At 58.8% G+C, this 24,686-nt stretch overlaps 12 protein-coding genes across 12 annotated transcripts; 7 read left to right on the top strand and 5 right to left on the bottom strand.

Moving 5' to 3' along the window:
- Positions 1 to 30: 30 nt before the first annotated feature.
- On the top strand, positions 31 to 3,363 carry FA10DRAFT_264221 (Pkinase-domain-containing protein). The gene is made up of 4 exons (XM_025520561.1): positions 31 to 1,213; positions 1,301 to 2,548; positions 2,615 to 2,949; positions 3,012 to 3,363. Exons 1-4 carry the CDS (start codon positions 334 to 336, stop codon positions 3,096 to 3,098), a joined length of 2,550 nt encoding a protein of 849 aa, XP_025380781.1. The 5' UTR covers positions 31 to 333; the 3' UTR covers positions 3,099 to 3,363.
- Positions 3,364 to 3,581: 218 nt separating this feature from the next.
- On the top strand, positions 3,582 to 6,602 carry FA10DRAFT_298956 (RhoGAP-domain-containing protein). The gene is made up of 5 exons (XM_025524667.1): positions 3,582 to 4,357; positions 4,445 to 4,614; positions 4,682 to 5,847; positions 5,908 to 6,013; positions 6,079 to 6,602. The coding sequence occupies exons 1-5, from the start codon at positions 3,782 to 3,784 to the stop codon at positions 6,308 to 6,310; spliced, it is 2,250 nt and encodes a 749-aa protein (XP_025380780.1). The 5' UTR covers positions 3,582 to 3,781; the 3' UTR covers positions 6,311 to 6,602.
- Positions 6,603 to 8,302: 1,700 nt separating this feature from the next.
- Positions 8,303 to 8,814, bottom strand: FA10DRAFT_283222 (hypothetical protein; the record flags this gene model as incomplete). Its single annotated transcript, XM_025523825.1, has 3 exons — positions 8,303 to 8,373; positions 8,439 to 8,579; positions 8,658 to 8,814. The coding sequence occupies 3 exons, from the start codon at positions 8,812 to 8,814 to the stop codon at positions 8,303 to 8,305; spliced, it is 369 nt and encodes a 122-aa protein (XP_025380779.1).
- A 228-nt stretch (positions 8,815 to 9,042) lies between these two features.
- FA10DRAFT_264217 (hypothetical protein) lies at positions 9,043 to 10,404 on the top strand. Its single transcript, XM_025520560.1, has 2 exons — positions 9,043 to 9,325; positions 9,398 to 10,404. Exons 1-2 carry the CDS (start codon positions 9,079 to 9,081, stop codon positions 10,318 to 10,320), a joined length of 1,170 nt encoding a protein of 389 aa, XP_025380778.1. The 5' UTR covers positions 9,043 to 9,078; the 3' UTR covers positions 10,321 to 10,404.
- FA10DRAFT_277361 (hypothetical protein) lies at positions 10,035 to 14,112 on the bottom strand. The gene is made up of 3 exons (XM_025523376.1): positions 13,452 to 14,112; positions 12,612 to 13,376; positions 10,035 to 12,537 (listed from the first exon to the last, which is right to left on the bottom strand). Exons 1-3 carry the CDS (start codon positions 13,726 to 13,728, stop codon positions 10,502 to 10,504), a joined length of 3,078 nt encoding a protein of 1,025 aa, XP_025380777.1. The 5' UTR covers positions 13,729 to 14,112; the 3' UTR covers positions 10,035 to 10,501.
- A 137-nt stretch (positions 14,113 to 14,249) lies between these two features.
- FA10DRAFT_277360 (WD40 repeat-like protein) lies at positions 14,250 to 16,262 on the top strand. Its single transcript, XM_025523375.1, has 5 exons — positions 14,250 to 14,516; positions 14,594 to 14,682; positions 14,775 to 15,003; positions 15,043 to 15,109; positions 15,185 to 16,262. Exons 1-5 carry the CDS (start codon positions 14,376 to 14,378, stop codon positions 15,862 to 15,864), a joined length of 1,206 nt encoding a protein of 401 aa, XP_025380776.1. The 5' UTR covers positions 14,250 to 14,375; the 3' UTR covers positions 15,865 to 16,262.
- FA10DRAFT_264213 (putative myosin regulatory light chain cdc4) lies at positions 15,943 to 16,979 on the bottom strand. The gene is made up of 5 exons (XM_025520559.1): positions 16,907 to 16,979; positions 16,840 to 16,849; positions 16,616 to 16,759; positions 16,458 to 16,523; positions 15,943 to 16,369 (listed from the first exon to the last, which is right to left on the bottom strand). The coding sequence occupies exons 1-5, from the start codon at positions 16,907 to 16,909 to the stop codon at positions 16,170 to 16,172; spliced, it is 423 nt and encodes a 140-aa protein (XP_025380775.1). The 5' UTR covers positions 16,910 to 16,979; the 3' UTR covers positions 15,943 to 16,169.
- Positions 16,980 to 17,180: 201 nt separating this feature from the next.
- On the top strand, positions 17,181 to 18,063 carry FA10DRAFT_237077 (putative IMP3-component of the U3 small nucleolar ribonucleo protein). Its single transcript, XM_025519095.1, has 4 exons — positions 17,181 to 17,241; positions 17,313 to 17,405; positions 17,473 to 17,805; positions 17,881 to 18,063. Exons 1-4 carry the CDS (start codon positions 17,201 to 17,203, stop codon positions 17,960 to 17,962), a joined length of 549 nt encoding a protein of 182 aa, XP_025380774.1. The 5' UTR covers positions 17,181 to 17,200; the 3' UTR covers positions 17,963 to 18,063.
- Positions 18,064 to 18,413: 350 nt separating this feature from the next.
- Positions 18,414 to 19,620, bottom strand: FA10DRAFT_26256 (CIA30-domain-containing protein). The gene is made up of 2 exons (XM_025520133.1): positions 18,900 to 19,620; positions 18,414 to 18,816 (listed from the first exon to the last, which is right to left on the bottom strand). The coding sequence occupies exons 1-2, from the start codon at positions 19,521 to 19,523 to the stop codon at positions 18,496 to 18,498; spliced, it is 945 nt and encodes a 314-aa protein (XP_025380773.1). The 5' UTR covers positions 19,524 to 19,620; the 3' UTR covers positions 18,414 to 18,495.
- FA10DRAFT_264209 (hypothetical protein) lies at positions 19,360 to 20,459 on the top strand. Its single transcript, XM_025520558.1, has one exon. It carries the CDS (start codon positions 19,697 to 19,699, stop codon positions 20,294 to 20,296), a length of 600 nt encoding a protein of 199 aa, XP_025380772.1. The 5' UTR covers positions 19,360 to 19,696; the 3' UTR covers positions 20,297 to 20,459.
- On the bottom strand, positions 20,340 to 21,213 carry FA10DRAFT_264207 (POZ domain-containing protein). Its single transcript, XM_025520557.1, has 4 exons — positions 21,169 to 21,213; positions 21,017 to 21,097; positions 20,576 to 20,937; positions 20,340 to 20,501 (listed from the first exon to the last, which is right to left on the bottom strand). Exons 1-4 carry the CDS (start codon positions 21,178 to 21,180, stop codon positions 20,471 to 20,473), a joined length of 486 nt encoding a protein of 161 aa, XP_025380771.1. The 5' UTR covers positions 21,181 to 21,213; the 3' UTR covers positions 20,340 to 20,470.
- Positions 21,214 to 21,352: 139 nt separating this feature from the next.
- On the top strand, positions 21,353 to 24,574 carry FA10DRAFT_298945 (hypothetical protein). The gene has a single exon (XM_025524666.1). The coding sequence runs from the start codon at positions 21,569 to 21,571 to the stop codon at positions 24,557 to 24,559; it is 2,991 nt and encodes a 996-aa protein (XP_025380770.1). The 5' UTR covers positions 21,353 to 21,568; the 3' UTR covers positions 24,560 to 24,574.
- Positions 24,575 to 24,686: the final 112 nt, after the last annotated feature.

The following is a 24,686-nucleotide window of genomic DNA, read 5'->3' as shown; positions in this document are numbered from 1 at the left end:
GAAATTCAAATGTCATCGCTATTTCTCGCGGCCATCCCTGTCTCACAGGCACCATCCACCTCCTTGTTGTCCGGATCTCCGACAAAACATCGGTACGAACGGCAGTCGTAGACGGCACGGAAGCATTCGTTGGCTTTCGCCTACAGTGTCTGTAGGGAATCGAAAAAGCCGGGTCCGTGGTGATTTGCCCCCTTTTGGACTAAGAGCGAAAGCGGACAGCAGGGCCAGGCGCGGTCCCCTCCTTTCGGCCTAAGCCAGCTTCGCTTGTTAGTCTTCCCTTTTGGAGCACGCGCACCTCCCACCCAAAGGTCGCAAGCCTCAGACTAGGTCATCATGTCGCAACAGAGGCGTTCCATCATCAAGCACCCGCACGAGTACTCTGGCGCACCGCAGATTCTCTCGCCCACCGAGGGCTTTGGCGAGCGCTTTGATCCTTCCTTTCTCAACAGCGTCACCGAGACGGCGCAGACGCCGTCGCAGTCGCAGCCGCAGTCTCAACAACATCAGATTGGCGGCGGAATGTCAGCTGGAGGAGGAGCAGAGGCCAAGGCAAGCGAGCTGCAGCACCCCTTCGATCTCGTGCCTCAACGGAGTGCTCCGTTGCCCCCGGGCGCCAGCCCGACAACACCTTCGTCCTCATCGTCATCAGCCGGGCCGATGGGCACTTATAGATCAAGCAGTCAAGTCAACAATCGTGCTTCATACGGCTACCGGCCAGGCGGCCCTGGTCCAGGTGCTGGCTTGCCTCCATCGTCATCATCAGCATCACCATACGCTAGTCTGTCTCAGTCGAACAACGGCGCGATGTATGGCGGTTCAGGGTCAGGGGCACCCACTCGCATGGGTGCGTCAAATATGGAGAGCCCTGGAGGACGGCCTCCCAAGCCCATGCGGTCGAACACGACAGGTCCCGAAGGCTTCTCGCCCCTGCAGACAAATACGTCGTCCACCCCGAGCGGATTCGCACCTGCCAGATCACATGCATCGGTCAGCGGGCCGGCTCCTTCGCCTCCCATTGGCGGTGTCTCATCACCTATTCTCGAGGGGACTTCTGCAAGCTGGGAGGGAGACAACGGCGGCCCAACTCCCTCGCCTGGTCAGCTTTCGGCCCCCCAGCAACGCAATCGCGACGGGCTGGGTCCAGGGTCAATGGGACCAGGAGGTCGAAGTACCTTTAAGTCCGTCTTTGGAGGCTTTGTCAATTCCATGAGCGGTGAGTGTGCACAGAGACTCATATTCATACGAACAACACCCCTGACTCTCCATCTTCATTCACCCTCTTGCGACGGCACTCGCACAGACGTCTTTTCGCAGCAGCGCAAGATTGAGATCTCGACGCCCTACGATCCCGTCCACCTCACTCATGTAGGTTTCAATTCCGACACGGGCGAATTCACGGGCTTGCCAAAGGAGTGGCAGCAGCTTCTCCAGGAGAGCGGGATCTCGAGGCAGGACCAAGAGGCCAATCCTCAGGCTGTCATGGATATTGTCGCCTTCTACCAGGATGCGACAAAGGGCGTGGGCAACGACGACGACATCTGGAAAAAGTTCGGTGGTGCCAAGGGTACATCCACGCCAGGCACGCCGTCGAGCAACGGGAGCAGGCCAGGGACGACAGAGGGCAACACAACCGCCCCGCTTCCCGGCGGCGTCCTGTATGAGAAACCAAGGGCTGCGCCAGTGCCACCGGGCTCGCAACCCCCGCGAAAGGCACCCCCGCCTCCGTCTGGTGCCTCCCGAGCAGACATTGAGCACATGAAGGCGTCGAGGCCCGCGCCTGCGCCCGCGTCGCCTTCCATTTCCTCGTCGTCGTCAGCGCGCTTCGCGTCTCCGAGCGGTGGAGCTTCTTCGTCCTCGTCAACTCCGAGCTCCAAGCCCAGCACACAGTCGAGCCAACGTATGGGACCGCCGACATTGCAGAAGCCCGTGGCGGGTTCCTCGTCTGCGGCCGCCGCATCGTTGCCGTCATCGGCAGCTGGCGCGGCGACATCACCGGGAGAAGAGCCGAAGAAGAAGCCCGGCAACAACGCGCCAGGTGCCACGCCTCGCCGCCGAGAGACCAAGAAGAACACGATGAAGGATTCGGACGTTGTCGCACGCCTGCAGGCCATCTGCACTGATGCCGATCCCACCAAGCTGTATCGCAACCTCGTCAAGATTGGTGCCGGGGCTTCGGGAGGTGTCTACACCGCCTACCAGGTCGGGTCGAACTTGTCGGTGGCCATCAAGCAGATGAACCTAGAGCAACAGCCGAAGAAGGACCTTATCATCAACGAGATTCTCGTCATGAAAGAGTCGCGACATCGCAACATTGTCAACTACATCGACAGCTTCCTGCACAAGGGCGATCTCTGGGTCGTCATGGAGTACATGGAGGGCGGCAGCTTGACCGACGTTGTCACATGCAACATCATGACCGAGGGGCAGATTGCCGCCGTCTGCAAAGAGGTTCTCGACGGTCTCAAGCACCTCCACGAGCATGGAGTCATTCATCGCGACATCAAGAGCGACAATGTGCTGTTGAGCATGCGAGGCGACATCAAGCTGAGTGGGTGTTGTCCATAGTCAGAATTCTGCGTGCTTTGTACTTTGCTAACCTTGGCGGTCACCACAGCCGACTTTGGCTTTTGCGCGCAGATTGGCGAGTCGCAGGCAAAGCGGACGACAATGGTGGGCACACCTTACTGGATGGCGCCCGAAGTTGTCACGCGCAAAGAGTACGGTCCAAAGGTTGACATTTGGAGCTTGGGCATCATGGCCATTGAAATGGTCGAGGGAGAGCCACCGTATCTCAACGAGAACCCATTGCGAGCCCTCTACTTGATCGCGACCAACGGAACGCCCAAGATTCAGAATCCAGAGAACCTGACGAGCACTTTCCGCGACTTCTTGCGAACCTCACTTGATGTTGATGCTGATCGACGACCTGACGCGGCAGGCATGCTGGAGGTGAGTCCGCTCTCTGGTCGTGCCGGCCCTCGAGCGCCTGTACTGACTATGTGCCTCTCCAGCATCCTTTCTTGAAACGACCGGAATCGCTGAGGACGCTGGCGCCCCTCATCAAGGCGGCAAGAGAACAAGCAAAGTCGCCGAAATAGTGATCCAGAACACATGTCACTTCTTGCAGCTCTGTATAATCTCCTCACCTTTCTCGTTTCCACATACACACGCACATAAACACACCCAACACAATCTGTCTCTCTCTCGACCTCGTCGCTCTGCCATCACGTCGCAATCTACTCTCTTGGCTTATCCATCTCTCTCTCCTCTCCTCTCCTCTCCTCTCCTCTCCTCTCCTCTCCTCGCCTCTTCCACTCCCGGGCATTTAGAATGAAACCTGGCCAATGAACCCTTGTTTCCATATTTGTTCGGTTGGCTAGCTGGCTAGCTGGCTAGCGAGCTTCCTAGCTTCCTAGCTTCCTGGCTGGCAGCTGCCAGGCTGACAAGCGTGCGTGGGCCGAGCGCGCCACACGAGAAAGAAAATTAAAGAAAAAGGGCCAGAATTGATGTGCCTGCGAAGGACTGAGCCATTTGGGGCTGGCTGTAGCGTAGCGTAGCGCGCGCGCATTTCGTTTTCTCCACGCAGAAGAGCTGCTTGCATCTCCAACAGACGCTCCAACGCCTTTAGATCTCGATTATCGTCTGACCCGCCCCGATCTGTGCGGCACAGGGGAGCAGTAGCAGCGCGACGGCGAGAAGACTGGAAGAACGGCTGTTCTGACTTCATTTTGCGAGACGAGACGACGCAGCAACAGCAGCAGCAGCAGCAGCAGCAGCAGTCATGGCGAGCCCTTCGAAGCTCTCTGGGGGCGAGGCCAGCTGGCTGTCTTCTGGGCCGACTGGAGCTACACCAACTGGGGCAGGGGCTGGAGCAGGAGCAGGAGTGGCGGGAGCACCGACATCGGGCACGTCGGCAGGCGTCGCGCTGGCTCCTTCGGACGCTGGCAGAGGGTTTGGTGCGAGCCCAGGTGCAGTGTCGGACCTGAGCAACGAAGCTGCTGCCGGCCATGGCTTTGGCTCCACGTCGTCCATCGGCGGCACATCGCCGTACTCACCGACGATTCCCGCCTCGTCATCCACCGCCTCGGGCAACATCCTCGTCTCGGCGCTCCATCCCACCTCACCACCCAGCAACCGCGTCGTCGGCGGCTTCGACAGCGCGGCCACGACGCCCAACATGGCCTCGTCGGTCTCCAACGGCGCCGACGACGACATGCTGCCCGAGGCCAACACGCCCGCTGCGAGCAGCAGCATTGGCACCTTTTCGCAGCTCACGGCCGTCAACTCTTCCATGAACGAAGAGGTGATCCCGACGACTTTTGACGAAGCGACGCTTCGTGCGCTGTGCGACATTGACGTAAGTTCCACCTCTCGCCCTCCTCTCCCTTCCTTCCGTGTCAGGATGACTCGCTTACATGTCTTCCTCTCTCTCTGTGTGTATCAGTGCGGTATGCCGCTGCTGTACGATCGGATAAAGCAGTCGATGACATCGTCGAACCAGGCGGCGACCTTTTTCAAGAAGAGGGCCGTCATCGAGGAAGAATACGCGCGAAACTTGGCCAAGCTCGCTCGGAGCACAGCAGAGACGTATGCGACCACCGAAGGCAAGGCAGGGTGAGTAAACCAGCCGCCCTGCGTAACGGTATCGTCTGAGCTGACGATGATTCTCGCCGGGATACAGCACCTTTGTCAATTCGTGGCATTCCATCATGCGCACGCATGAGGCGCTGGGCGAGTCCAGATTGCGGTTCGCGGGTAAGCTGCAGGAGATGTCAGAGGAGCTGAGCACACTTGCGAAGGAGGTGGACAAGAACCGAAAGTATGCGCGCGACACGGGACTGCGGCTCGAGAGGAACCTCCAGGATGCGGAGCAGGGTGTCGAGAAGAGCAGGTCCCGCTTCGATGCGGCAGCAGAGGACCTGGAGAGGCTGCTGCTTCTCAAGAGCGGCGAGAGCACAAAGGGAGGAGAACTGCAGCAGCAGAGCAGCGGGCCGGGAGGGAAACGGACGCTGGGCAAAGCCATTGGCAAGAGCGGGCTGCTGTTCAAAAACAAGAACCCGCAGCAGATTCTCAAGCAGGAAGAGGAGATCAGGAGCCGGACATCGGTGGCCAGCGATGCGTTCAGAAAAGAAGTGTTGACGACACAGGGCATGCGGCAGGAGTATTTCAACCTGCAGCTCCCGCGGATCCTCCGATCGCTCAAGGAGAGCTCGGAAGAGATCGACAATGGCTTGCAGTACCACCTTGCCCGGTATGCGTTCCTCTACGAGAGCACGCTGCTCGCAGACGGCACCACGATCATGCCCATCTCGGCAGACGGCAGCGTAGGGCTCAAAGCGGCGGCAGAGGCCATTGACAACCGGTCCGATTTCAAGACGTTCATGCAGAATTACCAGGTGGCTCACGCTCGAGACTACAAGGGCCCGCGGCGAGAGGGTCCTTATGAGGAAGGATTCGTGCCGACACTTCCGACTGCCTCTACAACCGGTGCGGCCAATGCGAAGAACAACTCGCTTTCTGCACCTCGCCGGCCCATCTTTGGCGTTGGCCTGGCGGATCAAATGGCGCGCGACAACGTCGAGGTGCCGCCGATCCTGGAACAATGCGCCGAAGCAATCGAAAATGTCGGCCTGCAAAACATGGGCATCTACCGGCTCTCGGGCACATCCTCCAAGGTGCAGAGACTCAAGAGCAAATTCGACACCGACTGGTCCACCGTCGACTTGTTCAACGACGAGGCCATAAATGACATCAACATCGTCGCCGGCTGCCTGAAGCTTTGGTTCAGGGAGCTGCCGGAGCCATTGATGACATGGGAACTATACCAAGGGTTTATTGATGCTGCCAGTGAGTTTCGCCTCTCAGTGGAAGCAAAATTCCTTCATTGACGTTCTGTTCCTGCAACAGAGATTGACAATGATCGGATGCGGCACATTCGAATGCATGAGCGAGTCAATGATCTCCCCGATGCCAACTATGCTACGCTCAAATACCTCATGGGCCACCTGGATAAGTGAGTACAGGCAAATCACTTGCTTCCGCGGATCAGGGTGGAAGACTGACATTGGACTGCCACAGAATCAGAGCCGAAGAGGCACACAACCAAATGAGTGCCTCGAATTTGGCCATTGTCTTTGGACCGACGTTGCTTAGTCCTCCGCCGGCGGGGGAAGGCGACGGAGGCGCGTCCGGCGTGGCGCCAAACGGAGGGGCCCACCTCCAAGATATGAGCTTCCAGTGTCGGGCCGTCGAGACGATCCTGGAGAGATATGCGGCCATCTTTGTCGATGACGAGGGCGACGATCAGTGATCAGCATGTGTTTACTATACCGTCTTTTCTCTTCTTCTTCCGCACACCCTTGTTGTTGATGCTTTCATAATTTCCCTTCTTTCATCACCCACTTGATCGCCTTCTTCTCTCTCTCAGAGGTCTTTGCAGATTTGTTCTCTTCAAACCAAGGAAGAACGTGCTTCTCTTCAACCTACGTCCTCACTTGTCACCCTGCACGGTTTCTTCCCGTTGTGTAAAGGTTTAAGCGCAGGGCGATGAACCTTGAAGGTGTCTTTTCTCACGTCGCCAATTTCTATTAGTTGTTGAGGGCTGGTTCTACATGATGTGGTCACAAATTAGCTTCTTCTTGTTGGCCTCGCGGCCCTGGACCGGGAATCTGATCTCGAAAGCACTCTGAGTCCGATCCTGGTCCGGCTATTGAGGACTTCTCGATCGCCGTCGTCCGACTCTCTACTCGATTCCTCGTCGGAGGAGGAAGTGGAAGCGGCGTACCTTATCCGGCCCACGATCGACGGCTCTCCGTCTCTGTTTTCGTCCATAGTCCCTGACCTCGTGTTGCGCCTCCAGAAGCGTCGTCCAGTGGTGCCGGTCGATGGGGCGGGCGCTCTTTCGACATCGACGACGGGGCATGATGGTGACAGCTGTGATCGAGACTGTGTTGTTGAGGGCGTCGCGACCACATTCTTTTCGTCCGAGACGTTATTGGGCAACGAAGAGGTCGAGGGCGACGACAGTGTTTTCGTCGAGTCAACATGAATCGGAAGCGGCCGTAGCACACCCGCGTCCACCCTAGCCATCTCCTGGTCCGCCGCCGTGCCGCCTCGTCGAACAGCGAGGTTCTCTCTCCTCTTTCTCCTCTTGCCCGACGACGGGTCCAGGCGCGGAACGGCCTGGGTGCCAAATGCGATGCGAATGGCAAGCAGCGGCGCGGCACCAAGGGCAATCAGCTCCATAAAGTGTCCCACGACTTTGTCGTCCGAGTTGCGGCCGGCCAGGACGTCGATGAGGGCGCCGAGGTTGAAGGCAAAGGCGGCGGCAAAGTACAGGAAGTTGGATCGGACAATGTACCGTCTCAGCCTCGTCGACCGCACAGGCACCTGGCGCAGGCGGATGAGCGTGAGCACGACGACGGCCAGGTCAAAGAGCGAGGTGACGCCCCAGACGGCCAAGGGCCACTTGCGGTTTTCCTCGCCGATCTTCCATCGATCGAAGCACCATCCTTGGCCGGGAGCGGCTAGCTCGGGAATCCTGACGGTGTGATAGGTGTTGAAGGCGGCCACTTGGAAGACGAGAGAGAGCGCGAGGAGCAGAGCAAGAAGAGCGGCGATGCGCATGTCTCGGTCCCAGATGTAGACGACGCGGATACCAAAAAGAATACCGCTGCAGAGCGTGATCAGGACGTAGAAGAGCCAGTAGGGACTGTCGAGGCATGTAGCGGGTCTCCCGACGGCCGACACAAGAAGAAGCGTGGCAGAGACGAGAAGGGTGTAGCGGAGCAGCAGGAGCAACAGGCAGTTGAGCAACCTGCTCCATGGTGCTCGGACGAAGGATGTCGACGAGAGGATACATCGATAGACTCGTCGCCAAACGAGAAACTCGGAGGGCAGGAAGTTCAAGTGCTCCCAGAAGACAATCGTTACGCCGGCGACGGCGAGATAGCGGAGCCGTTCGGCAGATGCCAGATTCCTCTCCAGCGTCGCCTGGTCCACGGGCATGTCGCCCATCGAGAAGAGAGAGGAGCCGCTCATCCTCTCGCTCGCTCTCGTCAGGACGGTGGCCAGTGGGGAGAAAGCAACGAAGAGAGAGAGAATTGAGTTTCTGCCCTGCCCTGAAAAGTTGGCGTTCTGCGTTGCGCGCTAAACTGGCCCCAATTGTCTCACACGCAGAAACCCGAAATGAAACTCGAGCTTCGACGTTCAATGCGGGGTGTGGAAGCCAAAGAGCCGATCAAGAAATTCATTGCACGGACAGCAGACGGTAGACATGGACATGCAATGAGGCAGACCTCTTTCAAAAATCATTTTCAGCTTTCGGCCTCGTATTGGCCTGGTAGAGCTGAATCTCCAGAACGCCCGCCCAAACTGCATGCCATCCAATCGTATCTCTCAGCGTCTCTCCCATGTCGGCCATAGAAGCCAGCACCCACCTCCATTTTTCCAGTAGGCGTCCTTCTCGATCCACGCCCTGATGTCGCTCGAAGTTGCAAAACCACCTTGGCCGTGTCGCATCACGAAGAAGCTTCCGTTTGGCTTCTGCGTCTCTTCGTCCAGTGTTGGCCCGCCGTATTCTAATCTCCAGAAGATTCACACTCCTTGAGACTCACTTCCCAAACACTTTCTGTCCGTCTTGCGTGCACCTTACTTACGGATGGTTCCTGGATTCTGCTGCTTGAATTCGGTCAGCCTGGCCTTGTGTTCGCCCTGCAGCGACATGCGCTTCTGGCTGCTCTCTGCCGTGTTGTGGTCCGGCACGCGCACGAGCCAGCGAAGCGCTTGAGTAGGCTGTCCAGCCGACGATGCCATTATTGCTGTTCTGATACTAGTGCGTGCTGCTGTAAGTCTCGGTATAAGTGAGAGAGAAGGACGTCCTGGCATGGGCCGCCTCTTTATGCTCCCACCGGCAAAAGAAGTTGACCCCCGCGCACTTTCGCCGAAACCTCACCGTGCGCTCTATTCATTCGGCCGATCATCCAGCTCTTTTCCTCCACTCTACACGACTTGAGCTTGATATTTTTTTTTTTGGCATAGAGTTTTCCACCGCTCGCTTTTTTTTCTAGACTGACGACGATGGCCAAGGGCAGAGGCAAGGGCAACCTCAAAGCGGGGCTGCGGTCGCTCGAGGCGCGCAAGGTCACCGAGGCAAAGGTCAAGCGTGCCGAGGAGGCCGCCAAGAGGAAAGCCGACAGCATCGTGGGCGTGTCGAAGAAGCGAAAGACGAAGCCGGCGGCGCCCAGTGAGGTCGGATCGAACAAGGGCAGACCGAGGCCGACCTACCCATTTGACGAGGAGGATGCGATTCTGCTTGTTGGCGAGGGTGAGTGATCCGCAGTTTCGAGACAGAAACTCAACGAAAGGTGGAAAAAGAAAGCTGACGTGTCGAGCAAAGGCGACTTCTCCTTTGCACTCTCGCTCCTCTCGGCCCCTCACTGCCACCCCGGGCACCAGGTCTGCGCAACATCGTACGACTCCGAGTCTACATGCCTCTCCAAATATCCCACTACGGCGCCAGACAATATCGCTTCGCTACGGCAGCGGGGATGTCGAGTCGAGTTCGGCATCGACGCAGGCTCGCCCGAGGCGCTGCTGAAGCTCACTGCGCGACAGGCAGCACGATGGAGCAAGGTCGTCTTCAACTTCCCACACGTGGGCCAAGGGCACAAGGATGAGGGACGCAATGTACTCGCGAACCAAGCACTGCTGATTAGATTCCTCGTGGCTGCTGCGCCGTGCCTGTCGAGAGGCGATGCGCCGAGGTACGTGACCGGCGGAAGCGGCGTGAGCAAGGGCAAAGAACGAGAAGGCTCCGTGTCGAGTGTGGAAGAGGAGGCGAATGACGATGAGTTGGACGAAATGACCTTGGATGTTGAAGAAGAAGAAGAGAGCCAAGGCCAGATGCTACCCAAAAAGGAAGCAAAGGTGGGGCTCGTGACGCCGAGCCGCGCCGGAAGCGTGCTCATCACGCTGCGAAATTGCCCACCGTATACAAAGTGGGACGTGGGGATGCTTGCCAAGCAGCTCGTCCTCGTTTGCGAACCGACGATTCGATCGGCACCCGCGCTGCCAAAGGGCCAGCATCCCCCCAGTCAGACGCAGCTTCAGGCCGTCCGTGAATTGGCGTCATCAGAAAAGGGCTTCAAGGTCTGGCGGAGCTTTGCATTCGACAAGACCCTCTGGAAGGGCTACGAGCATCGGAGGACACTTGGATGGAAGCCATCGTGGCAAGACGTGACACAAAAGGGTGCAAGCGGCAGAGAGGAAGACGACATCGGACAGCAAGAGTGCAGGACATGGGAGCTGGGCCTGCAATGAGGTCGAAGAGATGGTTCAGGTAACGGAGAGGATGGGTTGGTTGGTGCGAAATTCAAAAGACTTGTACAAGTAGTAGACAACAACTTTCAAAGTTTCCATAGCGCAGGTTCCGTGGAGTCAAGAGAGCTGGATGAGATGCGGGTGCTACAGTGACGAGAGAGAGAGGCAGAAAGATTGGACATCAGAAGCTGAGACCGGCCGTGCCATATTTTGCCTGGAAGGAAACGAGCTCGCGGGTCAGCTCGTCGACGAGGAGCATGCTCGAAAGGCTGATGTCTGTCGCTCGTGAGTCGGCTCCGATCGTCGGTCGGACCAGTGGGGCTGTACCTGTGCGAGCGGCAGTTGCTGCGGTGGCAGCAGCGGCGTCAGAGCCGGATTCGCCCTCTTCGGTCGATTTGGACGCAGACTCAGGCGTCGGTGCCACTTCGGTCGAGTTGGCACCTGTCGCCACAGGGGACTCCTGCTGCCCATTGCCCTTGTCAGTCTCGCTAGCGGCAGCAGTAGCAGCCTGGACCTCGTCGCTGTTCATCTGCGCATCGCCGTCTTTGTCAAGGATGTCCTGCTTTTCGCTCTCCCCCTGAGCGTTGCTCTCTGCCTCTCGGGCGACGGCCTCTTGCTCCTCCTTCTCGCCCTCTCGTATCGCCTCCATGCGTTCCCTTTCCTTCGCGACCTCTTCCTCGACGCTGATGCCCAAGAATCTCATCCGCTTTTCCCTCTCAGCAGCCTCGATCTGGATCCTGGTAACGTAGTCTGAGATATTCCGCACCCGTTTGCGCATCTCGCCCATCGTCGTCCGCTTCGCAGGAAAGCGGACCTTGGTCGATGACTCTTGCAGCGCCACGACGTGGTACGGCTGGGGCGACGCCTGCACCCTTTGCCCTGCTTTGGCTGGTGTTGCATTTGACGCATCAAGTGCGGCAACGTTGCGCGGCTGCGACCCGGCAACTCCCTTGGTGGAAGGGACGCTGACGTTGAGCGTCTCGGGAGCTGTTGTGGGGAGAAGCCAAGCCAGGTGGCTGAGATGCTCCGGCATACCCCACGGCCCGCCGGGGTGGTTGGCATTGCGAGACGAGGAGCCCTCGCCTGGCGTGGGTGTCCCCATACGGCTCGCTGCCGTGCTATCGCGCAGGGCAGCCTTTCTCACGCTGTCGAGGTGTCGCTTCGACGGACTGGGGCTTGCCGAGCCAGTTTGACCACCGTTGGCCGCATTGGCAGCCGCCATGGCACGCCTGGCCGTGTATTGATTAGGGTGCTTGGCACGCTTGGCGCCGCCGCCGCCGCCGCTACTCTTCTTTGCGGCCGATGCTTGAGCTTGGGCCTCTGTCGGTGCTGTAGCCGTGCGTGCTTCGTCGTGCTCTGCGTCCTCCGGCTCGGCACCCTCTGCTTCCTCCTCCTCTTCAATCGTATAGTCGTTGGGCGGTCGTTCCACTTTCATCCTCTTGACGCCCTCGTCTGCACCGCCGTCAGCGCCTGCCGAGGGAGACTGGTCTTGGTTCTCATCGCCCTCTTCGCCTTCGCCCGAGCCCCTCTGTCGCTTGCGCTTCTTGCCCCCCGACCTGTCCTCGTCAAAGTCGAACTTGTTCGACGAGGAATGTGCTGACCGAGGCCCCTCCCAGTTCTCATCCTCGTTTAGCAATCCTGGCGGTATCGGTTCCCAGCCATAGGCAGAGTCGCGGCTGTTCATCGTGCTCCTCCGCTTAGGCGGGCTCTTTGGCGTCGTCAGTGCTCGCCCATGCTCATCGTCGCGGCTCTGCGACCTCGAGTTGCAGTTCTGAGCCTCGGATGTCTGTCTGCGATGCTGCGAAGAGCTCCTCCTTCCTGCGTTGACCTCGTGGTGCAGTGTGCCGTACTCGTCGTCTGGATGCTGGGGCGCATGCTGGCCTTGTGCCACGCTCCAGCCCGTGACAGGTGCGAGGCCCTCCTTTCGCCGCCGCTCGTTCTCCTTTGCCAGGGTGAGGACAGCCTCCTTTGCCTCGCGCAGCTCCCTCGTCGAGTCGCGCGAGACGTTGCGACCCTGCACCTTGCTTGCACCCTTCTTGTGGCTCCGTGGGGGAGGCAGCACCCCCAAGCTTCGCAGCAGAGGGATATGGAGCTCCGGCCGGCACTGCTCGCAAAAGTACACGTCGGGGCAATCGTCTTCGGTGTGCATGCCCATGCAGATGCAGTGCTGCCAGCACTTGCACGTCTCGCACTGGATCATCAGGCCCACATTCTCGTCTGGAGAAAAGGTGGAGAGGTGTCCGTCAGCATCAATAAAGCGCGCATACAGAGCGGACTTTGGCCATGCTCACCGGCACTGCCGCATACACAGCGTGTCACGCCCTCCTCGTTGACCTCTTCCTCGTCGTAGCTGGGCTCCTGCGTGTCGCCGCCAGACTGATCGCCATCGTCGGGTGCCTCTTCGGCAGCTGCCCCTTCCTTCTTAAGGTTGGATTGGCCGCCTGCTTTTTGATCGTCGTCGTCTTCGTCGTCGTTTTCGCCATTAGCTTCGACTCCAACTCCGGTATCAGCGCCCTGCTGCTCCTGGTCATTTGGCAAAGGGGCTTCTTGGCCTTGCTGTCTCGCACTGCCGTTGCTCTCCTCGTCTTCATCGTTGCCGCTGTCTCCCGAGGAAGGCTTGGCGTTGTTGGGGCTGGCGCCGCTGCGCCGGCTTCTCCTTGGCATCAGCGGCTCCTCCTCGCCGTCTCCGAGCTTGCCGAGCCCAAGACCAGCGAGCTCCTTGAAGGTGGACGTGGATCGATTCCGGCTTGACTGGCCAGTCTCGCTCGAGTGGCTCCTTGACTGGGGCCCTCTTCCTGTATCCTCGACGGCCAGGCCTTCCTCAGCGGGATCCTCTGCCTTGACAGCCGTACTCCCCTGCGCCGCTTTCTCAACATCGTCTGTCTCATTGGCCGCTCCTTCCTCCTCGACAGCCCCCTCGTCGCCGTTTCCATTGGCAGTCTTGCTGCTCTGGTGCGTCTTTGCTATCCGAGCAGCTCGTGCTGCAGCGGCGGCGCCCTTGACCTTGCGCTTCGAAGGCTGCTTCTTCTTCCCCTTTGCTGCCCCCTTTGTCGAGGCTGGCCAATGGATGGGCCTGTCAGCCTCTCCCTCTTCCCTCTCCGGAGACCAGCATACAGGCTGCCCACACTCACCATCCGCTTCTTCGGACCCTTGCCCGCTGCTCGTCCCTTCCTCCTCTTCCTCGTCCTGCTCATCGTGCTCTGCCTCTTCATCCTTTACTGTCCCTCCTTGGTGCTGCTGCTGCTGCTCGGCTGTGTCGCCTGCCGCCATCGTCTCGGCTGCGCTCTTTGCCCCGCCATCATCTGTAGGCTCGGTAGAGGCGGGCACAGCCGCGGCCGCGGCCGCCTCGGCAGAGGAGCGCGATGCCTCTGCCTCCTTGGACGCCGAGGCAGATCTCCTCGACGTCATTGCGCGTGCTTTGCTGACACGATGTTGGTTGAGCTGTTCGAACGCGGGCAAATGCTGCGCTGGACAGATGACGAGGTTGCCGCACTATAGCTGCCCCTCTTCTTTTCTCCTGGGCTTTATTCCGAGCCCGGGCGCACGTTGAAAGGTTTGGTCGAAGGGGCGGGCCAGCAACGGGAGCGAGCGTGTTGGGGGGCGTCCGGCTTGGTAGCCTCCGTTTGATGGAGAAGGGAGAGGTGCGGGAAAGAGGCGTGAGGGTGAGAGGGAGCGGCCTGTCCAGCGTGAAGTGCGCTGTAGTCGGCTTGGCCGGGGAAGGAGGAGAGGGAAGGGGGGGAAGACGAGGGTGGGCTGGATGAACCAAACCGCTGCCCTTTCTCTCTTTCTCTCCCTCCTCCCTCTCTCTCTCTTCCTCTGGTCCACTTTTCCGACTTTGGCGTGCGCGTTCTGCCGGTTCGGAGCCCACACGTGAGGCCAACTCAACCCCGCGCTTGCTTCTCTTTTTCAACCAAAAAAAAAGTGGTCCTAGCACAGCCAGTGTAGTAGACTGCTAGCAGCTCCTGCTCCTGCTCCTGCTCCTCCGCCTTGCTTCTCCTCTTTCTCTCTCTCTCTTTTATCTTGACCATCTGACCCCAGCCCGACGGACGGAAGCGATGGCCTTGCCACCAGGCGGAGCCGGACGGGGGCCACCGGCGGGCCCTTTTACGCGGCTGCCCACCCCTGGCCTGGCCGGGTACAACGTCGCCTGGTCGCCCTTCTATCCCGACAAGCTCGCCGTCGCCGGTGCGGCCAACGTGAGTCCGGCGCCGTCGTCAGAATATTGCGCAGGAGTAGCGCTGATCACACTATTACCCTTCCATCATTGTTACAGTACGGCCTCGTGGGCAATGGGAAACTCAACGTCATTGGCCTCGTCCAGCAGGGAGCAGCGGGGCCGCCGGGGATGCGCATCGAACGCGGGTGAGCTATGCCAGCGAGCTGCGAGCTTTGCCCCCTTCATCTTCTTCTCTTCTCCGCTCTTCAACTAATCAGTGAGAGAGAACTTCTCCCAGCTTCGACACGCAAGATGGTCTCTACGATCTCGCCTGGTCCGAGGCGCACGAGAACCAGGTCGCGACGGCGTCGGGCGACGGCAGCATCAAGCTCTGGGACATTTCCCTTGCTGAGCCGCACCCAATCCGGCACTGGCACGAGCATGCGCGCGAGGTCTTTAGCTTGGACTGGAACAATGTGCGCAAGGATGTCTTTGCCAGCTCGAGCTGGGACGCCAGTGTCCGCGTGGTGAGTGTCTGAATGCAGCATGCCTGGTCTACAAAGTAGATGGAGATGGAAGAAGAGATGGAAGGAGAGACAGAGGGAGAGGCAGAGGGAGGAGGAGAGGAAGAGAGTGAGAGAGGAAGAGAGAGAGAGAGGAAGAGAGGGAGAAGGAGAGGAAGAGAGGGAGAAGGACGAGCTGACACAGATATCCGACACCAGTGGCACCCCGAGCGGCCAAGCTGCATGACGGCTATCACGTCGCACACGGCCTGCGTCTATGGCTGCGCATGGTCGCCCCACAGCGCCGACCTGCTCGCGACGGCGTGCGGCGACGGCCACCTGCGCCTCTTTGACCTGCGCTCATCGACGATGACCTCGGCCACACCCGGCGTGGGCGCGAGTCAGGCGCCCGTCGCCACCGTCCCCGTCGGCGGCGAGGTGCTCTCGCTCGACTGGAACAAGTACCGGCCCATGACGCTCGCCACGGGCAGCACCGACCGCGCCGTCAAGGTCTGGGACCTCCGCGCCCTCGTCGCCGCCTCGGCCTCCTCCCCCGGCCAGCCGGCGGCGGGCGGCGCCATGGGCCCCGCCAACACGGCCATCATGATGGGCCACGAATACGCGGTGCGCAAGGTGGCCTGGAGCCCGCACCGGCCAAACGTCCTCGCCTCGGCGAGCTACGACATGTCTGCGCGCGTCTGGGACGTCGATGCCGGCGAGAAGATGGCTGCGGGCCCCCTCGTGGGCGCCGGCCCCAGGAGCCTCACGGCAGTCCACGATGCACACACCGAGTTCGTCGTCGGCCTGGCTTGGAGCCTGTTTCAAGAGGGCCTCGTGGCTACATGCGCATGGGACTGCGAAGCGCACCTCTGGGCGGCAAGATGACCCTTCTCAACTTCATCATCTTCCCTCTCTCCCCTTGTACTCTAGCAACACATACTCGCTACCCTTTTCTTCAATATAGAGAGTCAATCCCTGGCATGGTTCATGGCCGTGGCATGGGTGGAAACAGAGGATCGTTTACGAATACAGGTCGGGAGGGGCCGAGAGAGAGAAAAAAAAACGAAGACGAGCGGGCCGGGAGGAAGAGAGGACAGCAGGCAGGCGGGCAGGGAAGAAGTTGTGGCGGCCGAAGTGGGGGCGTCTCGTCGAGTCCATTTTTTGTTGGTGTCGTATGTCGTCTTGGGGGCTCACTGGCTCAGGATCTGGCGGACAAAGGACTCGTAGTTGATGTTTCCGTCAGGTCCGACCTGGACGCCCTTGAGGAGCTCGTCGACCTCTTCGTCGCTCAGCTTCTCGCCCAGGCTCGTCAGCACGTAGCGCAGCTCGCCAGCGCCGATGAAGCCGTTGCCCTCCTTGTCAAACACCTGAAAGCCCCGAATGAACTCCTCTGTGTCGCAAACCAACCAACCAACGAACGGCGCAGAAGTCAGCGCTGTTTAGCTCGGGGCCGCTGGAGTCAGTTCTTTCGCACTCACCGGGCGTGCCGGCGGGCTTGAAGCCATTGGGCCGGTGAAGAATGTCGAGGAACGTCTTGAAGTCGACTTTTCACACAAGAACGTAGATTCACGTTTTAGTATCGCTGGCGCAGAAGCTGACTTGTGTCACAACAAGGACAAAGTGGCCTGCAACTCACTGTCCTTGGGCGCCGAGCCGGCGAGCTCGGCCACCTCGGCCTGCGTCGGGTTCTGGCCCAGGGCGCGGAGGAGGTCGCCGAGCGACTCGCGGGCAATGTGGCCGGTGCCCTTCTTGTCAAAGAGGGCAAAGGCTTCCTTGTATTCTGTCAAAGGAACGAAGAGGCGCGAGACAGCGAGGTCAGTGAGTGCAAGGCCAAAGCGGATAAGCGAGAAGGGGCCCCACCTGCGTCGGACTGCCAATAGCCGAAGAGTCAGCATTGGTGGAACTGGTATCATTATAAGGCACTCACCATCGTTGAAATGCGAAACGTGCTGTAGGCAAAAAGAAAAAAGAGAGTGTTGGGCAAGCACTAGAGAGAGACTTGGTGGTGACGAGCTTAAACCGCCAACAATCAACAGGGGTCTTGTTCGTGGCCCCTACGCGCGCGCTAGACCAGGCGACTGACCTCAGACGGCTCGATTCTGCACGTGCCAAAAATAAAAATTGAGCTGCCAAAATTTCTGGAGGAGCGCTTTTGGTGAGAGCCTCTCTTTCTCAGCTTCAGCTTCAGTCAATCGACAACAGGAAAGGGGAAGCCATCAGGATGAGACAGCTCAAGCACCATGAGCAGAAACTGCTCAAGAAGTGAGTCCTTGCGTATGGCCTCGAAATTTGAAGTTGAGCCAAGCTGAGCAACGGGCCGTTCTCCTTCGCAGGCATGACTTCCTCAACTGGAAGCAGGACCAGAGCCACCGCGAGATCAAGGTCATGCGACGCTACCACATCCAGCACCGGGACGACTACCAAAAGTGAGTCCGCTTTCTCGCCCTTCTGTTCTTCATTGAGCTCACGCGCCGGGACTGGCAATCCTTGTAGATACAACCGGCTTGTCGGCAATTTGCACCACCTCACCCTCCGTCTCTCGCGGCTACCGCCGACGGATCCCTTCAGGCTCAAGCGCGAGTCGGCGCTGCTCTCCAAGGCCTATGACATTGGGCTTGTCGACACGGGCGCCAAGATGAGCGACATCTTGGACAAGGTCAACGTCAGTGCCTTTGCCAGACGGAGGCTCGGCGTCGTCATGGTGCGCTTGAAGATGAGCCAGTCGGTCAAGCAGGCCGTCACCTACATCGAGCAGGGCCAGATTCGCGTGGGCCCAGACACCATCACCGACCCTGCCTTTCTGGTGACGAGGAACATGGAGGACTTGTGAGTCGTGCTGCTTGCACCTCTCCACCTTGCCAGGCCCACGCATTATTAAAGCTGACATCTGTGCTTCCTCAGCGTCTCCTGGGTGGACCAGTCCAAGATCCGCCAGCACATCGCTCGCTACACTGGCGAGCACGACGACTACGATCTCCTGTAGAATACCACCTGTCTCTGCATTCACGCGCACTGGACTCTCTCTAGTCCCGACTACACTGTACAATTACAACTAACACCGCATTCACTGGCATACATGAGCTGCATCGAGCTATCAAGACTGGCGAGACAGCCCATGTCGCTCTCGACTGACAACGCCCGGTGGCAGATCGTAGGTGTCGCCGACCATGGGTCCACCCTTTGCGCCCGTCTGGGCCACAGTCAGACCGGCGAGGGGGTGCGCTTCCTGGCCGTTGAGATGGCCTTCTTTGAGCTCGAGGTAGTTGGCGTGGGTGTCTATCGTGGTAGATGAGCGCAGAGAACCAGGAAATGGACCCAGCAGCGACGATGGACTCACCTACGATGGTCGATAGATTGTCGAGAGGCGGGGTGTGGAAGATGTTGAGGGAGAGAAAGGCGGCATAGGCAAACATGACTGCGACGAGACTCCAGGCGGGGAGCAGAAAGGCCCATTCGCTGGTGCATTGAAAGCCATTTGAGCTCTGCTTCAGCTTCAAGTCCCGATCTTCGTTTATTTTAACAATCAAGCCTGCCTTGTCTAACAACGCACCGGTTCGGATAGTAATCGATGCCGATGCGCTTGAGAATCCTGTCGGGCGTTAGGGCCCAGACGCACCAGCCGACGAGGACGAGGGTGGCGAGGATGAAGAGGGCAAAGCCGTAGAACTCGCCCGAGCCGCTGGCAATCGGCGTCGAGCTGGTTGGGCCACTGTTCTGTGCCTCCTCGAGCAGCTCGCGCTCGCCCTTGGACGTCGCTGAAGTTGGCGGCACGGAGGATGAGGCAAAAGGAAGGGCCTCCAGGGCCACGAGCTCAAGCGAAAAGGCGCCCGATTGAGACTTTGCAAACAGGGAGAGAGGGAGTGTCAGTCCAATGGACAGAGCCAACCGAAGCAGAGCCTCGGGCACGACAGAACACTCACGCCAAAGTTGCTCCGAGCCATGATGCTCCATTCGAGGATGTCTTCCGTCTGGAGGGGCGGAGCATCCTCTGCGGGCTTGCCTCGATACGTGGGCTTGAATGCATCCCACGGCGCGTCGAAGCTCAGCCGCCTACCCGCCGCGAGCTTGTCGAGCGAAGAGGGCATTGTAAAGTCGAACTCGTACACGATAGTCGACTCCCTGCGCCCGTCTGGCCTTTGCTTCGCCGGCGTCGTCTTGAGGTTGAGCGTGTAGGTTTCAACGTGTGCCTTGCCTCCGCCCTCGACTGGCGAAGACGAGGACGATGGAGCGCCGCTGCTTGAAGAAGAGACTTTTTCTGCAGCCACGATGCGCAGCCCAAGGTACTCGTCTCGCTCAATGGCGTCTCCAGGAAAGCGGTCCATGTAGGACTGCGACGCGAAGCCGGCGCCGCCAAGCGTGAGCGTATCGAGAAAGCCCTGGAACATCAGAGAGCCGCTGGGCGGGTCCACCTTGACAAACGACTTGCTGGAGCCGCCGCGGACACGGTCATCAATGGCCGTGAAGTCCGAGGCGTTCCAGATCTTGCGAGGCGAGAGGCTCGCAGGCCCAAAGAGGACAAGAGGCGTGCCAGCAACGCGCGCCATGGTTCTGGTGTGGCGTGTGGTGAAAGGCGTCTAAGCGACGGAGGCGGCGGCGGCCGCCAAAAATGAAAGTGGAGACGGGGGGCTAATAAAGCTCACATGACGTTTTTCTTCCTCTGAATCCTTTCTTCAGGACGGGGGAGCTAGCTACTGTTGGCCGAGGCCAAAGGACCGCGATGAACTGGATCGCTGCTTTTGATCCTGGAAGCGTCGCATATGAGGGGCAAGCCAGCACAAGTGCTCCTACAGCGGGCACGGTCGAGCCGTCGCCTCCTCGCATCTCAGCACAGGCTCCGGAGAAGCAGAACGCTGGTCCCTCGCGGCCAAGAGATGCCCCTGGCCGTGTCCCCCCGCCGAAGGAGCAGAGCAAGGCATTCAATCGACCTCCTACCGTCAGCTCGGCTCCGAGCAGGTCCGAGGACACGCAGCCAAACGAGCAGAGCACTAGCAAGACCTCCAATGCGCCCCCGCTGATTGCCTCAACAAAAGTCAAGAAGCCAAAGACGAGCAGCAAGACAGTCCCCTGTGAAGCAAAGCCAAGTGTGACAACCAACGGCGAGGTCAAGTTGTCGAAAAGCCAGCGAAAGAAAGCAAGGAGGAAGCAAAGGATGGCAGAGGAGGAGCTAGAGCGCGATTCTCGAATGGACGCCTTTTTTGCCGCCCAGCAGCAACGAAGCGAGGGAGCACCGTCTGCCATACGAGACCTTTCAAAGTCGGCTATCCTCACAGAGCAAGCGCACAACGTGGACGACAAAAGCCAAGTTGGCAAGCATTAAGTCGCAAGATGTAGAGAGAACGATGCGAACGGCAATGGGTCGACTCAATGTACACTACACACCCTCATCATCAATATCTGATCCGATACGTTGTGGAACTGTCGCAATGACAGTGAAACGGGGTTGTATACAATGCAGTGCCTCTGCCATACAAATACAGGTTGCTTGGATTCATCAGACGTCGAGGAAATCTGCCGCCATGAGACTTTGAAAGCGATTGTCAGCATTGAGCACAACGCAGTGCTCTCCTCGCCTCAGGAAACCCTTGCACACACTCACAGCTCCAGCGCAATCTCAGGTGGGATTCTGTTCTGAAAGTGAGGGATATCGGTGTCTGCCGTCGAATCGTTGTACTTTTGCTTCCACACGAGGTATTCGACGACTTTTTCCAGCACGACGCCGCGGATCTGGTTGAGGTTCGCCGTCAGCGTCTCGGCCTCTGCGAAGCCCCCCGAAAAGGGCGCGGCGCCATTGTCGCCATTGATGCCTGGCGCAGGCGAGGGGACTGAGTCGTCGAAGTCGGCGTGACCGCTGCTGCTGCCACCGCCGGCGCCATCCCCGCCTTGCCCTCGGCCAAGCATAGAGCGAATGGTGCCACTGAGAATCGCGCAGCGGTAGTCCAGGACAAAGTGGTAGCCGTCCTAGTGTTTGCATAGGATCACAACCATCTTCTTAGCATCCGACCTCTGGGGATAGGCGGAGAATCGTCGGACAACATACCTGACTAATGAGAGTCACCCATTCGTGGTCCTTGGCATCGCCAAACGGCGAGCCAATGGCAGCGTCATTGCTGGTGGATGCCTGCACGAGTGCAATTGAGCATCAGACATACTGTACTTTCTGCTTGAGTCACCCAAGGGCCGTCGACTCACCTCTGCCGACATGATGGTGCCTCTGCTGTGTGTCTTGCTCGGTCGGCCGGTGTCTTGATCGTCTTGGCAGATGGAGGCTTATGATCATTCTCTGTCCTCCAGACCAACACATCCATTCACGTGTTGGAAAATTCAACCTTCTCGCCATTTATTCGCGCTCGCAAAGCACCTTTAACTTTGACAAGGCAGACCGGACAACGCGGGCGAGACGCTGCTCGGGGGGACTTTTCAAAATCGATGTCGAGAAGAGAAAGAAGGAACTGGTCATAGACAAGGACATCCAATGACCCGCAGCTAGTTGGAGGAGGGCATTAGGACGCGAGAAGAGGCAGAGACCGACGACGAGCGCGAAACGGCGCTGGGCCGTCGCGAGGGGCCTGGTTGTAGGCAGCGACGGACGATGCTCGGCGGTGGACCCGGTCGGCGATGTGTCGCCGCTGCCTCTCGCCATGCTCAGCTGCCCCCACTCTTTCTCTGTCCTTCTGTGTCGAGCATCAGAGTCGCGCCGAGAAGAGTGCGACATGCTTCCAGCGCGTCGGGCGAGGCTTCAGTATCAACGCGAAGAAGATCGTCCGACGCTGGCCTCATCGGTTCTCAAGGTCGCTCTCAGGCGGGCAAGCTGACAGCCAGTGCCACAGGAGAAAATACGCGTGGCCGTCGTCGCGATGTGGACGAATCGAAGGGAGAGGGCACCAGCACGTCCGCAGGAAACCTGGAAAACAATCGCTCTAACGAGCTCCTGATGGTGCGAGAGATCGCAAATGATGTCATCAGCAAAGGAGCTACGAAGCTGGAAGCGGAGAACGAAGTCGTTCTGCAAGAGGCCAAGCGGCTCCTCTTGGATTTTACGAATACGGGTGGTGGGGAGGAGGATGAGGCAACTCTGGCGGAGACGACCCTTCGACTCGCCCTGGCTTTCAGCTCGGCAAATCAGGAAAAGGATGCCTTCGAGCTCTTGCAAGCATCTGCGCAAAGAGGAATCGATCTCTCTATGGCTTCTTGGAGATCGCTCTTCGAAAGTGACAAATTGAGGGCAGACGTGATCACTGATCTCTTCGACCTGGCGAGGCAGCTCTGCGGTGATGAAGTAGCCCTTGCTGAGGACGACCTTGTCGAAGCTTATTGCCAGGCGCTCTGCAAGCAAGGACGGGAAAGAGAGATCAATAACTTGCTGGAGCGCTACGAGGGACTCGGAAAAGCAGCGCCCAGATGCGTCTTTGAGCTTCTCCTCGATGTGCAACTCCGCGAAAAGAACAGCATACAGGCTCGCCGCACCCTGCGGAAGATGGGGGCGCAACATTCCGAAGTCGACGTCAAAGCGCTGCTGCTCGTGATGCTTCATGGGCGAGCATCGTTGCGGAAGGACATCCTTGACATCATAGACGAGACGAGCGCGCGCCAGCGAAAGCCCAAAGCTGCAGTGCTGTATGATCTCATCACACACCTGTGTGATCGAGGTGATGTGAAAGGCGTTCTCACTGCCCTCCGCGTCTTTGGTGCCCCGACGCGAGCTCTTCATACGCAGCGCGCAGCTGCTGCTGCTTGCCGTCCAACACAAACGACCTACCTGTCCATTGTGCGAATGTTCGCGAGATCAAATCAGCCACGACATGCGCTCAGATTCGCTGCACTGGCCATGGATGCAGCGTGGTGCTTTATGGACAAAGGAGGCCAAACCGCGGTCGTCACAGCCATGCTTGATGTCGTGGAAGCCTTTAATCGAACTGGTCTTCACGCTGAAGCTCTCCAGGTAGGAGCACACCTGATCGACGTTCAGCAACCTTTTTCCACCTCGGGTTTATCTACGACCCTGGCCAACTGCCAGCTACCGCCTCGAGGAAGCGTGACTCCTTCTCGACGCATCTACGCGGCACTTCTCCGTTCGACTACCCGCCTTCCACTTCCCCAGGTGGTGCCTACCGCTCGTGCCCTTCTCCTCGACCTTGGCAGTCACGGCAAGATCATGGATGGCGCTGTAAGGATGGCCTTCATGGAGGTCATGCTGGCGACGATGCGCCACGTCAAGAAGGCTGAAATTTACAAGATTTTTGACGATATCATGCGCGCCGTTCCTGACCTGTCTTCGTCCCAAGCGCTCTCCGACCCGATGAAAGTGACGCTCAAAAGGGATGGGAAGATGTGCGAGAGGGAGGTCGACGTGCACAACCTCACGCAGTTCGTGGGACTACTCAAGCAGCGCGGCGCGTTGGATCAGCTCCTAATCGCCGCCGATAGGGACCATCGACGGCAGCGTCGAGGCCGCTACCCAGAAGCGGAAGTAAGGCCGCCAGAGACCATCGACGCGCAGGAATGGATGCGAGAGGCAGACATGTCACCTACGCCTTATTCTCAAGCTTTGAACCCCGATCAGGCTGATTCGACCTGCGCTGCCGAACGAGAGATGAATCTCGAGGAGAAACTGTCGACAGAGGGATACGCATTAAGGCTGAAAGTCTATGCCGTCTTGAGACTCGATCACGCCTCGGCTCAAGCCATATACAGGTCAATGGTCACCCACGGTGTCCCGCCGAGCATGCTTCACGTCGCGCCTGTTACCGAGGGTCTCGTTGCAAGCGGGCGGATGAAGGAGGCCATCGACGTGCAGCGTCGTGCCAAAGACGCTCTTGGCCAGGACACAACGCTGCGCATCTATGCCGCCGTTGCGCGTGGTTTCGCGAGGCGCAAGGACTGGAAGGGCGTGAGAGCCGTCTTCGCCGAAATGAAGGCCGATGGTGTTGAGCCAGATCAGGCCCTACTGGGTGTTATGGCTGCCGCCGAGAGGGGGGTTACATCATCCTTTGGGAGTCCTGCGCCGAGAGAGTACAGCCAAAGGCTGGTCAGTACGGTGCAGCCTCTCCTAGGATCGTTGTCGGGTGAAAGAATTGGCGAGAGACAAAATATTAGGTCGATCTCCCCCGTCTACAAGACCACTACTGTCGAGACAGCAACGTCGACCTTTGCCACCCTCATGAACCAGGGCATGTGCCTCGAGGCGCAACAGTACATGTACCAACACCTCATCTCGCCTTCGGCGCTCTGGGCCTCCTCCTCACCCTTGTCGCTAGAGCGGGCCGATGCGGTCCTTCGTAGGCAAGTCTACCGGTCGAGTCATTGGATCAAACGCGAGATGGATAAATTGCAACATGCAGGTGCTGGCCGACAGGGGTACGAGTCGCAAATGGCAAGGTTGAAGGAAGCCTCTGAGCTCGTCAAGCTCAACAGGCGGTTGGCCAAGGGGCCTGCACCGCGGCGTACAAGGGCCAGACATGAGGAGAGCCAAGCGAGGTCCAGCTTCCTCCGGCTCTTCTGGGACGCTGTGGTGACGCGCTATCTGTTTGACGAGGCGCACAGAGTTGGCAGGAGGCCGCTTCAGAAGTCGACAAATGATTGATAATGAAATAGTGTGTTGTCTCTGGCATGGAAGAAGAGAGACATTAAGAACAGTCACTTTCTGCCTCGCATGGGTCAGAGTATAGTAAGAGAGAAGACAGACGACTAGCTGGAGCAGAAAGAAGGTT

Source organism: Acaromyces ingoldii (assembly GCF_003144295.1).
Source record: "Acaromyces ingoldii strain MCA 4198 unplaced genomic scaffold FA10scaffold_1, whole genome shotgun sequence".
NCBI lineage: Eukaryota > Fungi > Basidiomycota > Exobasidiomycetes > Exobasidiales > Cryptobasidiaceae > Acaromyces > Acaromyces ingoldii.
This window is presented reverse-complemented; position numbering and strand designations above follow the sequence as displayed.